Here is a 19,012-nt window from a genome sequence, read left to right on the forward strand (position 1 = left end):
ATCTTGATATAATAATGCCCAATTCTGTTTAGCTGATTTATTACTTTAGGAGATTGACTTCTTTAAACAGGCATGCAAGTTTGTGTTTTTGGGGTGGGGAGGCGGAATGGGGGTGGGGGCACATTTTTCATCTCCTGTTTAATTGATATTTTCCTCTTTTTCTGCATGGTATTTCGGTAGGACAGAAACGCACATGCGTTTAAAAAAGAGACAAACAATCCCTTGATAACGATCACTCGCTGGCATCATAAGGACTTGGACCCAATTAATATGGGGTAAAATCGAGTCAAAGTCGGTAACTTCCTTCTCATACGGTTTGCATATAGTATTTTAATTTGAACTAAGCACATGCAAACTGTAGTTAGACTCGTTTCAGTATGTAACGAATGCATTAGCAGTGTACTAGTCGGTGTGACGCAGTAATGAGTACATCAGCATAATAGGGGCAGTGGGGAGAACAGAATAGCCTCGATCTGAGAAAACTGGGCTTAATGCATGTGAGTAAAGTGTCGTCCCAGATAAGACAGTGCCGACTTGCTAATGAGGGACGACACTTTCCGTCCAAACGGGATTTTCGTTTATAAGAGACATTATTTAAACGAAAACTTCCTTAAAGAGTGTAGACGCATCACTGATTAGCGTGTGCGGACCTCAAAGTCTTATCTGGGACGACACTTTACACACATGTATTAAGTCCAGATTTCGCAGAATATTGCCCAATTTCGCGACAGACGGACTGGGTAACAATGAGCTGTCTGCATGGACCAATACATTAACAGCTGTGCAAAATATAAATATGTTGCAAATGATTATATAGCGCCGTAAATGCATTTATTGAGAATTCTTTTTGTCGTCTTTCACAAGAAAAAACAAACAATGCATATTGGGAAATATGTGACACGTGTTTTATTTATGTCTATTTGTAGACTTTGTATCTCGTAGGTACGGCAAAGAAAGTCGCGGGAACGCCATTAAAGTCATGAGAACGAGAGAACCAATTTGATTCTGAATTATATGTTATATATATTATATATCATAAAATGATTACTTATAAAAATAATTTCATAATAAGAAACATAATCTTATAGCTGTCAACATGCCTTATAATACCATATTACCCCCCCCCCCCCAAAAAAAAAATATTAAAAATTTATTTTATGCTTTCCGGTGGTTTATAGAGAAATATCAGTGAAATAAAAGTGGTATTTCACTGTTTCAAACAGTGAAACATAGATCTAACAGTGAAAAATATCGTTATTTTTCACTGTTTCAGTTAGATACTGGAACTACTTCCCCAATAACCCCATGGTGAGCCTCAATTGCAATTTTCATTCAAGGGAGACTAGTCTACTTGAACCTGAAACACACATTTACCTCCCTTAAACATAATTATTTCGTCTGCTGCTTAACTCTTTAACAACAATGGATGAATTGGAAAACAATGAAATAAATCTTCTTTTCTCAAATATCTTTGACTTTGATGACTTTTTTAATGAAATGAATGAACAAGATGATGACAGCGCTTCAAAATCACAAGAAATAACATCAGCAGCACCAACAGCAGGAGCAGCAACATCAGCCCCACATCCACTGGTAACAGCATCAACACAGGAAGAAAAAGAACAAAACCCAACATCAACACCAACAAGGAATTTCAGATCTGTAAGTGTGGATAGCTTTCTGCTTGAAAACGAAAATTTAAATACAAAAAGAAAACCGACAATGACATCAGACTTTTCAAAACTTTCCTAAAAAGTCACAAAAATGAGGCAAGAAATATTGAAAATATACCTCCTCATGAATTGAACCCTCTGGTCTGCGAGTTTTTGTTGGGTGTGACTAAAAAAGATGGATCAGAGTTTGAGGGCATTTTTAAGCTCAATCGACAGGCATTTAAGGCACATGAACTACAAGCACTCTTTGATAAATGACCCTGAATTTGCCAAAGTGAGGGAAGTATTAAAAAGTAAACAAAAAGCTCTGAAAAAAGAAGGTTATGGAAATAAACCGCATCAAGCCCAGGCATTAACAAATGAACATATTGAAGCTATGTACGCAGCTAAAACTCTGGGAGAATCAAGCCCAAGAGCTCTATTACACTCACTGTGGCTTATATGTACAACCCATTTTGGGATGAGAACCGGCAAGGAAATTCACACCCTATGCTGGGGTGATGTCAGCCTTGGAATCGATTTTGAAACTGGTGAAGAATTCATCACCTTCGACACTGAGCGTCAGACAAAAACCCGTACTGGTGAAAATCCTAGGGATATAAGGTGATTTTCCTACTTTAATATATTTGTACACAAATCTGAATTGATAATTTTTTATTTATATAAAAACTGGTACTGTTTATAAAATATTTAAATGGAATTTTTCTTTAGTAAAAATAATACAAACATGGAGGATATGTGTTGGTTAAGGTAGAATATTGATTTTATTTCACGAGTGATCATAGAAATTATTATTTTTACGAGTGGCGAAGCCACAATTGAAAATATATATTTTCTATTATCACAAGTGAATTTATAGACCTTTTTTTACAATATAATTCTTATTTGTATTATTAATATACAGTAGACTTCACTTTTGTTGGAATAGTATTTAATTTAAACAAAACATTTAATGCAACACACATTTTAACTATTCATAGGAAAGTCAAGCCACGGGCATATGCAGTTCCCGAACAACCTGACAGAGATCCGGTGCATCTCTACAAGCTATATGCCGACAAACGCCCTGTTGACATGATGACAGAAGACAGCCCCTTCTTCTTAACTCCTGGCAACAAGACACAGCAATGCTGGTTCAGGAAGTCTGCCATGGGAATAAACAAGCTATACAGCATAATGACCGAGATGAAAACAGATGCTGGTATTCAAGAGCCAAGAATCACCCCATACAGGTCAAAACCCCATATTATATACACTACTTTCATAACAAGACTAAAATATATAATAAAAATCATTTACCTCCCATTTATTAAGTAGGTGTTGTTTGTCCAATTTACATGCTACAACACTCAAAATTTTAATTCATAAAATCTCCTGTACTCTACTAGTACTATTCCTCTACTTTCCGGTTCCATTACATCCAGTACTTGACAGACCACCATGTATTTATTGAAGTGTTTCAAGAGCACACAAAACAATTACAACTTATATCTTATGTAATATGTCATGTGTACCGTTGAATATCGATTTTATTTTTACCATAGAAATAAACTTTTTTCAGTGCAAGAAAGCACTTGATTCAGAAGCTGAATGACGAGAATGTTCCTGCTCATCAAATAATACAGATTTCAGGGCACAGAAATATTAACAGCTTAAATAATTACAGCAGTTTGAACAAGGAACAGTCAAAAAATATTTCAAAAATACTTTCTCATTCAAACCAGTCAGTTGAAAAGCACAACCGCACAGCCACTGCCACTGCGTCAGCCACACCTGCATCAAGTGATTTTCCGATGGCCCGAGGATTTTTTGTCAACTCACATTTCCAGGGCAATGTAACATTTAATTTTCACAACTCTGAATCTTACATGGGCCTTTCCCAGACACAGAACGTAGTCAATCACCAGAGGCAATCTCCATCCCGTACACCGGCGGTAACCGCAGATTCCCCTGTACAGCGACACTACAAGCGAATCCGTCTTATTGCAGAGAGTGACAGTGATTGATATCGAAACCATTTAGCACAAAAACACTGTTGAAATATGTTTGCGTTCCTAGTTTAATCCAGTTATGTGTTATTAATCCAGCAAGTCGTAAAAGTGTTGTTCAACATGGCGAGCACTTTCGTAACTTTGAGATCAGTTGAATACACAAATTACTACGCCAGTATATGCAACACTATTAATTTCATAATAATTTAAATTAAACTATTGTTTGTAATAATATTGAATGTATAAAGTATGAAAAAGATATATGTTGAATAAAACATTGATTTTAATAGTAATACACTTTTTACAGATGTGAACTATTTTCTTGTGTAGTAAGTTCTTTGTGCGTTCTAAAAATTGAGGCACCCCACGGGGAAACTTAATGAGGCAAATTCGGAAAATTAACAAAACTACAAAAATAAGCATAAAATAAAAAGAAAATTTGTTGGTTTCGGTAGCATATCGAATTTAATTCACTCGTGATCATAGAAAAAAATATTTTCACTCGTGGCTACGCCACTCGTGAAAATATAAATTTCTATGATCACTCGTGAATTAAATTCGATATGCTACCGAAACCAACAAATATCCTCTATATAATAATAATAAATCCAATGCCACACTGAAGAAGCTTGAAAAATAAACAACCAATAATAACACAGAATATGAAATTACATTTATTTCTATATTTCATTTAATATCTATCATATAAATATACAATGAGACGCCGAAACTGTAAAACACATGATTCATTAAAAAAATCTATAATGGTAAAAGCAATATCTATGTAGCCAAACTGTCATTGTAAATTAAATAGCAAAATATCATATACCGTACTAGGATAGAAGCAGAATGTCTTCCGCAAAAATTGATAAATGTATTGCGTTAATACAATGCAATTCATATACATGTATAACATAGCCCGGTAATGTTTGGAACTTTTACTTTTTCTGAAAAAGACTAAAGATTGTTTTGTTTTAGTAAAACGTTAAGAAAGTCAGTAGTTTTTTTTACTCTTATTTGATTAAAATCATAAACCATTATCCTTCTGCCTATAATCAAGTTATGTTTTAGCACAATCTTTAATTAACCTTGTCATGCCTACCCTAATGACAGATATATATGGTATAGAACTAATTTCTCATAGAAAAAGCAATGCGGCATACAGTAATATTGATATTTTAAAAATTTATATTTTATTTGTATCTAATATAAACATTGACTACAACAGGACTTAACATAACTCAAAGATAAGCTGATTATGACATTCACATGACATTGACAACAAAACACATGTGAAACATGTATAAATAAAACAGTAAAAAATCTATATCACAGATAAAATAAATCCACATAAAATAAAATGAATATAACTGTACATTCTCCAAACACTGGCAAAACACCCTGATCCACGAGATTTCGGTTGTTTAATACATATACAGACATGTTTTAGCACGACCTGAAAGTGTAGACATGTCCCCACAAGCATAAACCAGTAAAACTGTTTTAAAGCATAAAAACACACACTACCTACCTTTATTTTTTTACGGGGAGAAAATAAAAACACGATTTTAACAGATAAATGATAGTATAAAAATAAATAGGCCTAATTTTACAAACCAATCTTAAGATATGACGTCGGTGTTTTATATTCCAATACTTTCAGGTTTTCACATAAAAATTTGAAATGATCCATAAACCACTAGAAGCTTGCTGCACAAAGTGTTCCATGTTGACATATAATTAAGTCAATTACAAAATTTCTTTCTATATTTATTATCTTCAAGGAACAGTTTTAGCAGGTTACAATCAAACACATTGAAACACAACAAAAATCATGGCAGTTCACAGCTTAAAACACAACACTGAGTAACATGAAGTAATGTAACTGTTACCATTGGAGGTCGACTCCACACTGCTTTTGCCAGATGATTCATTAAAACTGAATTAAACCAAACAATTTTGCAAAATTAACAGCACATACTTTTATTTTTAATTTATGCTTTCAAATATCACAACCAATATGTATTGTACTATTATCTAAGAGTAATTAATAGCTTGCAGTTAAACTAAAAATCATGGTTTAAAAACAAAGGTGTTGATTCCAAACATAGCTCAGTTTTGGTGAGATGATTGACTCCTAAACTTTAACATATAAATGCAATCAAAAAGTGCCTCTAATAGATGATAAAGCCGTAGCTACCTTTAATAAAAAGAAGGAAAACAATGTTATAATTAAAAAAACTTCTAATGTAAATTATCTATAAGAGAAACACATTATAATTTGTATTACTATAAAATCAGCTAAAAGCAAAATGTGCAATTTCTACCACATTTTCTTGATATAAAAGGTTTACGCAGTCTTCATTATACTTTTAAAGATATAATATGCAGTAAGTGACAAAACTGATACATTGAATAAAATAAATAATAAATCTAACTTCAGCTATTGGTATGTTTAAAAAGATTGTTCTGCAACTTAAATAAAACCATACCTAATAATCACAAATAATTTAAGTTGTCAAAAACAAAATAAAAAAATTATCTATAAAATCTTCACAAATTACATGATTTTCTTGTATTGATAAAAAATAAAAATCCCTATAGATATAATAATACTAAAATACCGTATTTGCAATAATAAAGGCAGACTTATGTGTCTATAGACATGGGCTAGGGATATCCCTGCCTCATGGGTGTGTTTGGCATCATGTTTACGGTACTGTCCCCAAACACGTTTGCATACGAGTTCTTGAGGAACTGTACGTAGTTCTGCATGCTTCTGTTGGTACTGTGTGACTGCTCTAGACGATCCTTGAGATCGTACAGCCTCGAGTTGAACTTCCTCTCGGCCTAAAAATAGATGCCGCGATTTTATCAATAACTTTGATTTACTGGTAATAAACAAATACATTCTTATCTTAATCAATGGATGTTTACAAAATGTCCGGTTTTTAATGGATAATTTTTAAAACTGGTTTTTAACAAATAATTTAATTTCAGGTATTTGATAAATACTTTTGCTTAACCAGTTATTGACAAATAATTTTCAATATGGGGTATTTAATAAATAATTTTTAATTAAAAGCTAGAGGCATTAAATAAATAATTTCAAATACTTGTATTTAATAGATAATTTTCAATGATGGGTAACTAATAGATGATTTTTAATAATTAATATTACTAGTAATCAACTATTTTTTTAATAAGTGATGCTTCATAAATAATGTTTAATAAAAAATATTTCATAAAATAATTTCAAATGTTTTGTTTTTATTTAATAATATTAAATTAATTGTTGCTTATTGGCCATTTTCAATGATTTGGAGTTCTGCTATATTGGCCAAAGAAGATTTTCATTTAAATCGACTTTCTTTCATAATTTGTTGTCATTAAAGCAGAAATTGTCGTTTTCTGATTACTTTGTTTGGACTGCACAGGCTAATCTGGCACGAAATTTTATGCTCCTGTATGGAACCTAGTTTCTCCAAATTGAAGCTCAATTCATTAACTACAAGAGCCTACCTCCTCCTTCTCTCGTTTGAGACGGGCGACCTCTGCTCGTGTCTGGCTCAGCTGTGACTCCAGGTCCACAAGACGGGTCTGCATCGTGCGCTCCTGCAATACCACACACACAGCATTGAATATCGAGCCTCAGTCGTGAAATACGGGGCTTAACCTTTTACCACTTAAGATCCGTATTTTGACATACTTGTAGTCCCTTAGAAAGTTACATTTAATTAAATACCATTCTTACTAAATTCAAGTCTTAAAGGCTTCATTTCCAATCATTACTTACTGATGAGCAGCAAACAGCGTAAAACCTGAACAGACTGCGATTTACTCACAGGCTGTTCTGGTTTTATGCTGGTTACAAAAGCCATTTTCACTTTGCTTCTTATGGGGGAAAGGGTTAATGGCTTATGCATGTGCGTAGTGACATCGCAGATAAGCCTGTGCAGTCCGCATAGGCTTATCAGAGACAAAACATTCCGCCATAACTGGATTTGCCTTTAGAGGAGACTTCATTTAAACGAATTCGCTGAAAGTGTAATGTGTTGTCCCTGATTAGCCTGTGCATTTTGCCAATTGGACAATGATACCTCAGTAGTATGTCACGATACACTGAAATTAGTGTTTTGTGCCTGACAAAATGTAAATAATTAGCACAGTATGTATATACCTTAAAAAATAACTGTTGTCACAAAAAGAGCCTATTTTCTAATTGTGGAATTGATCTTCTAGAGTGCATATTACAAGCTAAATGTGACATCTTCATATGATGACTAATTATGACTAAGTCAATGAGTACCTTAGCTGTCAAAGTTTACCTTAGCTGCCTGTTTGTCTCAGTCAGTCAATGAGTACCTTAGCTGTCAAAGCTTACCTTAGCTGCCTGTTTGTCTCAGTCAGTCAATGAGTACCTTAGCTGTCAAAGCTTACCTTAGCTGCCTGTTTGTCTCAGTCAGTCAATGAGTACCTTAGCTGTCAAAGCTTACCTTAGCTGCCTGTTTGTCTCAGTCAGTCAAAGAGTACCTTAGCTGCCTGTTTGTCTCAGTCAGTCAAAGAGTACCTAAGCTGCCTGTTTGTCTCAGTCAGTCAAAGAGTACCTTAGCTGCCTGTTTGTCTCAGTCAGTCAATGAGTACCTTAGCTGCCTGTTTGTCTCAGTCAGTCAATGAGTACCTTAGCTGCCTGTTTGTCTCAGTAAGTCAATGAGTACCTTAGCTGCCTGTTTGTCTCAGTCAGTCAATGAGTACCTTAGCTGCCTGTTTGTCTCAGTCAGTCAATGAGTACCTTAGCTGCCTGTTTGTCTCTGACGTTGTCCTGCTGCCTCCTCAGGTCTGTGAGGGCGTTCTCTAGCTGGCGGGTCAGACTGGCGTTCTCTCTCTCCCTCTCCTCCAGCCGCAACTGAATACAACATCAGTCACGTGAGTCATGTTCTGAGAAAACTGGGCTTAATTCATGTGCGTAAAGTGTTGTCCCAGATTAGCCTGTGCAGTCCGCACAGGCTAATCTGGAACGACAATTTCCGCTTTTATGGTATTTTTAGTTTCAAGGAAGTCCCTCCTTACTGAAAATCAAGTTTAGGCAGAAAGTGTCATCCCTGATTAGCCTGTATGGACCGCACAGGCTAATCTGGGATGACACTGTATGCACATGCATTAAGCCCAGTTTTCTCAGAACAAGGCTAATATTATGAACCCATTGCGCAATAGTAAAATGGCGGCCAATTTGAGGTTTGATTTGCCAGTTTACTTTAGTAGAAAACTTTTTCGTCCATTTTGGCATTACAAAACAGGTAATGTATGGTACACTTAACACATTTGAACAATTTGACTGTTATGTTTTTGTAAATAAGATTTTTTTTTTCCACGTTTGCATATCTGGAATTTCTAACCAACATTCTCTTCTGTGTACAAATATTTGAAATTTGAAAAGTCCTTTGATTACCAAAAAGAATGGATAACATATGAGGAAATGGTTTTATGAAAATATATGAGAAAAAGTACCGGTGCTTGCTCAGTGATAAATAAATTTACAGCACAAAATGGCAGCACTAGATCTATATTTAATTTTTTTCCATTTCAAAATGAACATCACACTTCAAGGACAAAAGATAACTGTCGATTATGATGGGTGATCAAAATATCCCATATTTAATAAACAAGAGGGCCATCAGGCCCTAAGGCGCTCATCTGAAAGCCAAAGGAACTAGACTATTCTGAAAAAAATGCAAGCTGATTCATGAAGATAATTTTGGACCAAAAAAGTGACTTTAACATGTTTTTTTATATTTGACCTTGTGACCTAGTTTTTGAGCTCATATGACCCAGCTTCAATCTCTGGCAAAATTTCACTGGGACAAATTTTCTGACCAAGTTTCATGAAGATTGGCCAATAAATGTGGCTAATATAGTGTTAACAAGTTTTCACTAAAGCCATATAAGGACAACGCCCCCCCCCCCTGGCGGCCATGTTTTTCAACAAACCGTAACCATTTTCAAACTCACTCAAGCTATTGTTAGAACAAATGTTCAGATCAAGTTTCATAAAGATTGGCTAATAAATGTGACTTCTAGAGTGTTAACAAGGTTTTGTAGTAAATAGCCATTTAAGGATAAATGCAACGCCCCCTTGCAACCATGTTTTTTAACTGATCTCAATCATTTTTGAACTTAGCCCAGATATTATTAGTTCAAATATTCTGACCAAGTTTCATGAGCATCGGACCACAAATGTGACTTCTAGAGTTAACAAGGTTTTACCATACAGTAAAGCCATATAAGGAAAACTGCCTGCCCCATGATGGCCATGTTTTTCATTCAACTGGAACCATTTTCGAACTCGTCCAAGATATTATTGGGACACATGTTTTGACCAAGTTTCATGAAGATTGGACTAAAAATATGACTTCTAGAGTGTTAACAAAGTTTTACTATAGCCATATAAGGAAAACTGCCACGCCCCCTGGCGGCCATGTTTTTCAACCAACCGGAACCATTTTCGAACTCGTCCAAGATATTATTGGGACACATGTTCTCACAAAGTTTCATGAAGATCGGACAATAAATGTGACTTCTAGAGTGTTAACAAGGTTTTACTATAGCAAACTGCCACGCCCCCTGGCGGCCATGTTTTTCAATCAACCGGAACCATTTTCTATCTCGTCCAAGATATTATTGGGACACATGTTCTGAGTAAGTTTCATAAAGATTGGACAATAAATGTGGCCTCTAGAGTGTTAACAAGGTAAATGTTGACGACGCACGACGGACAAAAGGCGATCACAATAGCTCACCATGAGCACAACCATGAGCACGTTGTGCTCAGGTGAGCTAAAAACAAAACTTCAAAGAAAATTATGAACTCTGAAAAATACAAATGACAAGATCTATAACAAGAGCACCGCATAGCTGGTGCCAACGCTCGGCTGCAGGTGCAGTTTTGAATAAATGAAAGCTTGTCAAAAGAAAAGGTTTTATGTTTTTGTTTTTTAAGAGGTCAAAGTGACCTTGACCTTTGACCTAGTGACCCAAAAATGGGTGTGGCGTGTAGAACTCATCAAGGTGCAGCTACATATGAAGTTTTAAAGTTGTAGGTGGAAGCACTTTGATTTGTGAGCCAATGTTAAGGTTTAAGCACGACGCCAGTGGCGGACGACACGACAAGCTGGCAATGACAATACCTTGGATTTTCCCGAAAAACAGCCGAAAAATGGAATTGAATATTAGGTATGTGACACTAATTAAGATTTGAAATTATTGTCCTCTAATATCAAGACAATATACTTCAGTGCAGCTATGGTAACTGTGCATATAAATTGCTAAAATGCCGCCCTGGCATAATGGTTGTGATGTCCACCTAGCAACCAAGAGGTCAAAGTTTTGATCCCCACTGTGTGTTCTTTAGATCACCCCCAAAGACACTAAGTACTGGTTTTGCTCAAGAAACAGACTTGAGAGCCTTTCAATAAGCCTTAGATTTGTTTATGCAATCCAGCTAAAACAAGAGATTTCCAATTTTTTAAATTTATATTTGTTGCCATAGCAACCAGAATTCTTGACGTAGGAACAAAATGAAATGACGTGCATAATCTCCATAATGCCATCTATCCATGTTTCAAGTTTCATGAAAAAATATGAAGAAATTTTAAAGTTATCGCAGGATCCAGAAAAGTGTGACGGACAGACAGAGCGCAAACCATAGGCCCCATCCGGTTTCACCGGTAGGGGACAATAAACACGTTTAAAGTAAGACAGTCTTTAAGTCTATAGAGCCACGGCCTCTGTGTACATACATTGGTCTGGTGCAGAGCCTCCTCTCGCCTAGCAACCGTCGTCAAGAGCTCCCGGTTCTGGTCCTCGGATTCTTGGAGACGCCTGCAGCAGAAACATACAGCATGGATCACACATGAAGAAAACATTCAAGAAATTTTAAAGTTAACTCTTTCAGTGCTGCAACCGAATTTTGAAGGCCTTTGCAAACAGTTTGGATCCAGATGAGACGCCACAGAACGTGGTGTCTCATCTGGATCACAACTTTTTGCTATTTTGATATTATTCTTTGAAAAAAAATCGAAGAAAATACTAATTTTTGAAATTCAGCAGAAGACATTTTAGCAGACGACAAATTTCCCAGCATGTAAAGGGTAAACCTTCTCCTCCTCATATAGGCATGTTGACATGTGTGAAGTCCTTTAGTGAATTAAATTCTCCAAATCACAGAAACACTTTCTTGCATTTTAATCCCTTAGTAAATCAAATTAAATTTAAGACCTTTCTAACAAGATTGAAGTTTTTAAGGCTTCATTTCCAACCCTAAGATACTGATGAGCAGCAAACAGCATTAAACCTGGGCATCATTTGAGTTTACATCATGGCAGAAGTGCAGATATTAGTCTTTTTTTGTAAATCATTGCTTCAGCATTAACCCTTTGCATGCTGGGAAATTTGTCGTCTGCTTAAATGTCGTCTGCTGAATTTATAAAATTCGCATTTTCTTCGATTTTTTTTCAAAGAATACTATCATAATAGCAAACAGTTTGGATCCTGATGAGAGGCCACGTTCTGTGGCGTCTCATCTGGATCCAAACTGTTTGCAAAGGCCTTTAAAATTCGGTTCCCGCACTGAAAGGGTTAATAACAAAACATAAAGCAAATAAGGGACAACACTTTCAGACTTTTTGGTATGTTTTCTTTAAAGGTAAAGTCTCTTGTGAGCAAAATAAAGTGAGGGCTGTGTCCTCCCTGATTAGACCTTATTGTGCATGTAAAATACAGGTCGACACAGGTTGACCAGGGACAAAATTTTACCTACATGCTTAAACCCTATTTTCCCAGAAGACGGAATTTGTTTATATATATTAGTGCTGCAACAATATACCGGTATATCGGTGTATATCGCAATACACAATCCGCATATTGTATTGCGATATGATTTTCATCATACCGGTACGAAAGTTCTACAAAAATTCATACACAATTTGTCCAGAAAAGCCATCCGAAATAATGATATCAAGGTAAACAAAACAAATCAGTGTTTAGTTAAAATAAATTGTTACATAAAAATAGAATTCTAAAAAGTCTATTTTACGTAGTAGCGTTGTTACATGGGAGTCTGCAAGATCCCCTTTTGCATGTCATACCAAAAAAAGAATTTTGTTTACAAAGCATTTTGAACAAAAGGCTAGAATTGCCAAGAGGATATAACTAGAACCTTAACAAACAATGCAAAGGTTATGTTCGTGTAATTAAGTTGGTTTTGGTAATGAGCTGGCGAGTTATAATTCTGGTACAAGTTAGCAATATATTGCAATATATTGCAATACGAGTTTTTGAACTGACAATATATTGCAATACGGTTTTTGGCGTATTGTTGCAGCACTAATATATATTGATTAGACCTAAGTGTGTTCATGTGCAAGACAGCAAAGAAGGAGATATCACCCATTGTGCCCACCTCTCCACTGTAGTGAAGCGTTCTCCCATGGAGCTGTTCTCAGTCTGGGTGCCTCTTAGTCTGTCCTGCATCTTCTCTATCTGGTCTGTCAGGGTGGCAACCTGCAAAGAAATAGACAAACTATGTTAAGGTCATTGTGTACTTAAATTATCTAATTAGTTGAAGACAGGTTTAACCCTTTCCCACTCAGAAGCACAGTGAAAATGTGCAAAAAGCATAAAACCAGAACAGCCTCAGAGTAACTTGCAGTGTGTTGAGGTTTTATGCTGTTTGCTGCTTATCAGTATCTAAAAGTTGGATATGAAGCCTTTAAACTTGAATCTTGGGAGAAAAGGTCTTTAATTAAATTTTATTTTTCTATGGGACTACAAATCGTTTCTAAGTTAAGTCTTAAATGGATTGCATGTATAGCATGAAGTAGTAGTGCAAAGGCAAGAAGGAATTAAATCACAAGTTTATATGACACCTATTGTTTATTGTTTCCTTCTATAATATCATTAAGCTGTAGGATAAAACAAAACTGAGTAAAGTGAATATCATTCTGATAATTTTTGTATAATCACAATATTCAGCTTTATTAATCTGATACTTTCCAATTTCTAACAAGAGATATTGCTTTCTATTGATTAAACTGTTGGTTCCTGACCTTAATATTCAACTCTGTGATCATTCTCGTGTGTTCAGAGTTTCTCCGCTCACTCAGTCTCAACTCATCCTCTGTCTCATGCAGTTTCAGCTCAGTGTTCTTCAACATCTCTGGCAGGGGCTGTAACTCTTGCAGTCGGTCCTGCAACTGACTCTTCACCTGGAGGTACAAAATAATTGTTTACCCTTCATCTGGAAGTACAAGGTCACATAACCCCAAACCGAAACTCCTGTTTTTAGGGTTACATGCAGTCAGTTTGATACTTAGCACACATTGTTGAGTGCATGCTGCCTAGGATTTGTAAAATACATTGCAAATGGTTAGTTTTGGTATCAACTTGAAGGTATATTTGTAAGCAATAAGAAAACAAGCCATTTTTGTGCTCTACTTTTTGTGTTGATGGTTCCCGGCTTTGAAAGTAGGTCATACTATTTGAGCCCAAAATGGTTGTCTGCACAGCTGTCAAAACCGGTTTGCCTATTCTAAGGTTAATATTTTGAGTTTGCGCGTAAAGAGTTTATTGACATGCATTTTTTTCAAAAGATTATGCATTTATCTTTCCAATGATGTATGATGATATAGTGGGTATGCGCTTGATCATGGTAAAAATTGATATCGAACTTCAACTATTTTATATGTAATATAGAAGGAAATTAATTGCGCATGCGTAACCTTTAAAATAAATATTTTTCACTCTTCAAATAGAGATTCAAAATAATTTTCACTCTACAACTGGAGGTACAAAAGTCAACAGTGATTTTCACTCTTCAACTGGAGGTACAAAAGTCAACAGTGATTTTCACTCTTCAACCGGAGGTACAAAAGTCAACAGTGATTTTCACTCTTCAATTGGAGGTACAAAAGTCAACAGTGATTTTCAATCTTCAACTGGAGGTTCAAAAGTCAACAGTGATTTTCACTCTTCAACTGGAGGTACAAAAGTGTTTTTATTTGAGCCTCACTCTGGAAAAATGGGATTTAATCCACATGCATAAAATGTTTCCCCAGAATATCCTGTGCAGCCTGCAAAGGCCAATTAGGGACAACACTTTCCACCTAAACTGGATTTTTACTTTGAAGAGACTTTCCTTTAAACGAAAGATTTCATAAAAAAAAAACAAAAGTGTTGTCCCTGATGAGCCTGTAAAGACTAATCTGAGATGACACTTTACGCAGATGCATTAAACCCAAGAGTCTCAAAATGAGGGTCTTTCTTTTAAGAGGTACATTCGATGAATAAGTCGTAAGGTATTTCTTATGATTTTGATTTACTGAAACTGAAAAAATGTAAATGAAAGCTTTTTCTTTAGGAGCATCAAGTAAGCCATGTAATGTGTTTTAATTTTGATTTCACACTAATAAATGTTTAAGAATCTTTCATTTTGCATTAAAGCTATATATATTTTTTTTTATAAAATCGTAACTCTTAACTTGTAGGCATGCTTAAAGACTTTTCACTAAATTTAGTGATTTTCTTTTAAATTATGTATATGTAGCATTTAAGAACTAAACTGAATGTGTAACAAATAATTGTTGAAGTGAGAAAAGTGAGGATGCAGTACAAATGTGATTGTAAGGATGCAGTACAAATGTGGTTGTAAGGATGCAGTACAAACGTGGTTGGTTACCAACACTTATATGCAAAATTAACATGATATATTTCAGGTCTCTGATTTATAAACAGAAAATCAACTTGAGTGCAACCTTTTCCACAATTCCCAAAGAATAAGTGAAAGTTCTATTTTTAGAAAACTGGTTCATTTTTTTTATAGAAAACTGATTGACTTATAGCACAACACAGCACAACATCTAAGGATACCTGAACACCACCGGTGGCTGTCACCTTCTGTCAAATACAACACATCAATCGTGTAAACCATATTATATGACATGGTCCACAATTAGCATCTACAACATTTGATTAAAAATCACCTAGTGTAGCCATAATTAAATCTTTAAAAAAGGGTTTGATGTCAGTCATACAATTTTGTGATTCACTTTGATCCCAGTTGTAACTTCAGAAGCTCTTAAGAACGTGTTAACCTAGTTTTGAACATGTATGACCCAGATTAAAACTTTGGCTAGCTATTATTATAATGTCAACTTGTCAAGATAGTCATTCAAACTTAGTTTCTCCAAGATTGAATCCTAAATGTGCCTGCTAGAGTGGTTAGAAGGTTTTTCTTTTATTTGACCTAGTCAAGATAAACATTTGGACAAAGTTTCATCAAGATTAATGAAAACTTTTAAAATGTGTAATTGGACCACAACGTTGCAAAACAACAATTAAATAAGCAAACTGTATTTGATACATAAGATACACATTCATAATGATCAGTCAGATATGATCAAGATATTCAACTTTATTTCAATCATTCTAATGGAACTTCTTTTCTCAAATTAGTGGATTAATCAAAACAGTGAACCTACAACTTGTACAAGCAATATGATTGGATGAAATGCCAAACCATGTGACCTTGTTACCATGACAACACTGGCATTGTGATGACAAATAAAGCTGCTTAGACCTAGTGAACAAGTTACCTGCATGTATGTACCAGACTTTTTCTTCTTTAAGCGCGCATATAACACCTAAACAGAACAAACATTTCAAAGCAAATAAAATAATGAAAAATATGTGGTTTTTTTATCAGACACGATGACAAAGTGCACGTGAACTCTCTATCCCGCTGGCGTATATGCACAAAACACAAGTAGCATCAACACATTTACAACAGCCGCAAATCAGACATTAAAGCACTATTCACACCACAAACAAAAGGCAGGATAGCCAGTGATATTCCATGTTTCTCTGGCACTTTGACATGGCCCCTTATTATTATGACTGGAATAGGAGGTGTAGAGTGGTCACAAATTTGAGGATCTATTGACACCCTTACCTACATCTATGAGCCATTTGTCACTTCAATACACTATAATCTCATGTTTTTCTCTCTTGATACTATTTCTAGATTTTCATAAATATACCCATAATGATTGCTGCAAATTATTTCTTTCTGCAAAATTATTATTATAATAATTATGCAGCTTTATGGTGAGTCAGCATTCAGTTCTTAGATGCACGCTAGATTTATCAGATTTATTATGTATGAGTTTCATCATATCCATATTGATTGTTGCGAATTATTTCTAATTGTGAAGTTTTTATATAACATGTAAGTCACTTGCTGGTGAGTGATAATTCAGTTCTCAGTGTCACACTAGATTTACAATGTGGTTACTGTGCTGTTTCTATGCTACTGTGACAATTAACCATGTACCAAAGTGTGTACCTCTATATAATGATGCAGATGCTTTGTAGACAAATATATCATCAGGTTTTCTTTTGGTCCGATTTTGTAGCTGAAATTCGGCTATGTTTCCAATCTCATAAAGTATACTTTTTCCCCAAAAAATGGCAAAAAATTCCCAATTTCCAAAAATAAGTAAAAAAATTAATAATTTTTTACAAAGAAGTGTCTCATGCGTATTTTTTCTCAATTTTAATTCAATTACATCTAACAAAGTATTATATGATTTTGTTCTTTTAATTTGAATGATTATAAAGAGTTATATCAATCTTAGTATTTCCCTAATTAGTGGACTTTTTGTGTGAAAAAAAAGGCTAATGAATTTATTTTCCCAATTTCATGAAAATGTCGATAAAATTCCCAATTCCAAAGCCATGGGCTATTTTCCCAAAAAGTGGAAAAAAACCTGTATCATTGATAAGTGGTGCATGAGAGAAACATGGCTTGCCATTAATTAAAAACAGAGGCAATGTGGAATAGCAACTGTGAGGACTCTCTCATAAAATAAAGTCATAACTCTTTCAGTGCTGGAACTGAATTTTGAAGGCCTTTGCAAACAGTTTGGATCCAGATGAGATGCCACAGAATGTGGTTTCTCATCAGGATCCAAACTGTTTGCTATTCTGATAGTATTCTTTGAAAAACAAGAGATGTGTTCGTCAGAAACACAATGCCCCCTTTTGCGCCGCTTTGAAATAAAAATTTCTGTTTACCATTTGGCAGGTATAGAAATCATCTCCCTTTAAAGCTTATTACTTCCCTTGGATTTTGTCCAAATATCAAGTTGCTATCTTCAAGACGGACTGACAATTCAACTGCTTTGTGCCACCCTATTGTGGAGGGGGGGGGGGGGGGGGGGGTCTGTAGACAGTCAAAAATGACCAAGTCAGACATCACTGACTATCAATGGTTTATCAAAGACATCATGGCCACAGTTAAGTTCATCATGTATCTATGGACATAGGTCCATAGGTAAGTAATGAAACCTACCATATACAATTATTACAGGAAAGAAATGATAGTTATATCATTAAAAAAACTTTGACAAATCAATCATTTAAGTTATAAATAAACAAAATACAAAATCTGTACAGTAACTGTGAAAAGAACTTAAATTCTTGGACGGTAAGGAAATATATAATCTGAGATTTATAATTATATTAATTACTTCCCTTGAAAATAATTATCTCTAACAAATCTCTACTTTTAGTAGCAAATAATTATAAGCCACTACTGTGACTGTAGATTCACAGGTAACCTTAACGTTCCTTAGATACTTGTATGCTCAAAAGTATCATTGTGAGCTTGGCTTGACCATACAATGTCATTTTGATTATGCTTCAGTTATATGGTTTCATATTATTATATATAAAATTTCAATATATCATTTGGCAGGTTTAGAAATGATCTCCCTTTTAAAGCTTATTTCTTCCCTTGATTTTGTTTATTGATTTTTGACCTTGAAGGATGACCTTGAACTTGCACCACTCACAATGTGCAGCTTCATAAGATACACCTACATGCCACATATCAAGTCGCTATCTTCAATATTGGAAAAGTTATGGCCAACGTTAATTTTTTTTTCCGGACGGACGGACAGACTGACATACTGACTGACGGACAGTTCAACTGCTATGCCACCCTACCAGGGACATAAAAATCGAAGAAAATGCTAATTTTAGAAATTCAGCAGACGACATTTTAGCAGACAAAAAATTTCCCAGCATGCAAAGGGTTAAGACCAGGTTGTTCTGTGTCTTGCAGCATTTATCACAACATATATAACGCAAAGTAACCTAATTATGCCATGTTCAAAGTTCAATTAATTTGTTCACATAAAATTATGTTCCTGCAAAGATTTAACAAAATAGCTACATAGTTTTGTGTATCATACATGTACAACACAAACAATGAGTTTGACTAAGGTATTTGAA

General features: G+C 35.0%; 1 protein-coding gene across 13 annotated transcripts in view; it reads right to left on the reverse strand.

Annotated features, from left to right (window-relative positions):
* Nucleotides 1–19,012, reverse strand: part of LOC127837565 (outer dense fiber protein 2-like) — a 205,198-nt gene that overhangs the window by 121,680 nt on the left and 64,506 nt on the right. For 7 of the 13 annotated variants that reach the window (XM_052364773.1, XM_052364766.1, XM_052364769.1 and 4 more), the window contains 6 exons: nt 13,768–13,926; nt 13,122–13,222; nt 11,461–11,542; nt 8,457–8,570; nt 7,187–7,279; nt 4,326–6,514 (listed from right to left, as the gene is read on the reverse strand). In XM_052364773.1, the coding sequence (XP_052220733.1) occupies nt 6,335–6,514; nt 7,187–7,279; nt 8,457–8,570; nt 11,461–11,542; nt 13,122–13,222; nt 13,768–13,926 (729 nt within the window). In that variant the 3' untranslated portion in view covers nt 4,326–6,334. Of the gene's footprint in view, nt 1–4,325; nt 6,515–7,186; nt 7,280–8,456; nt 8,571–11,460; nt 11,543–13,121; nt 13,223–13,767; nt 13,927–16,311; nt 16,360–19,012 lie in introns of those variants that run through there. The other 6 variants (XM_052364767.1, XR_008029339.1, XM_052364762.1 and 3 more) reach the window with 6 other exon arrangements.

This window comes from Dreissena polymorpha, chromosome 7, assembly GCF_020536995.1.
Source record: "Dreissena polymorpha isolate Duluth1 chromosome 7, UMN_Dpol_1.0, whole genome shotgun sequence".
Lineage (NCBI taxonomy): Eukaryota > Metazoa > Mollusca > Bivalvia > Myida > Dreissenidae > Dreissena > Dreissena polymorpha.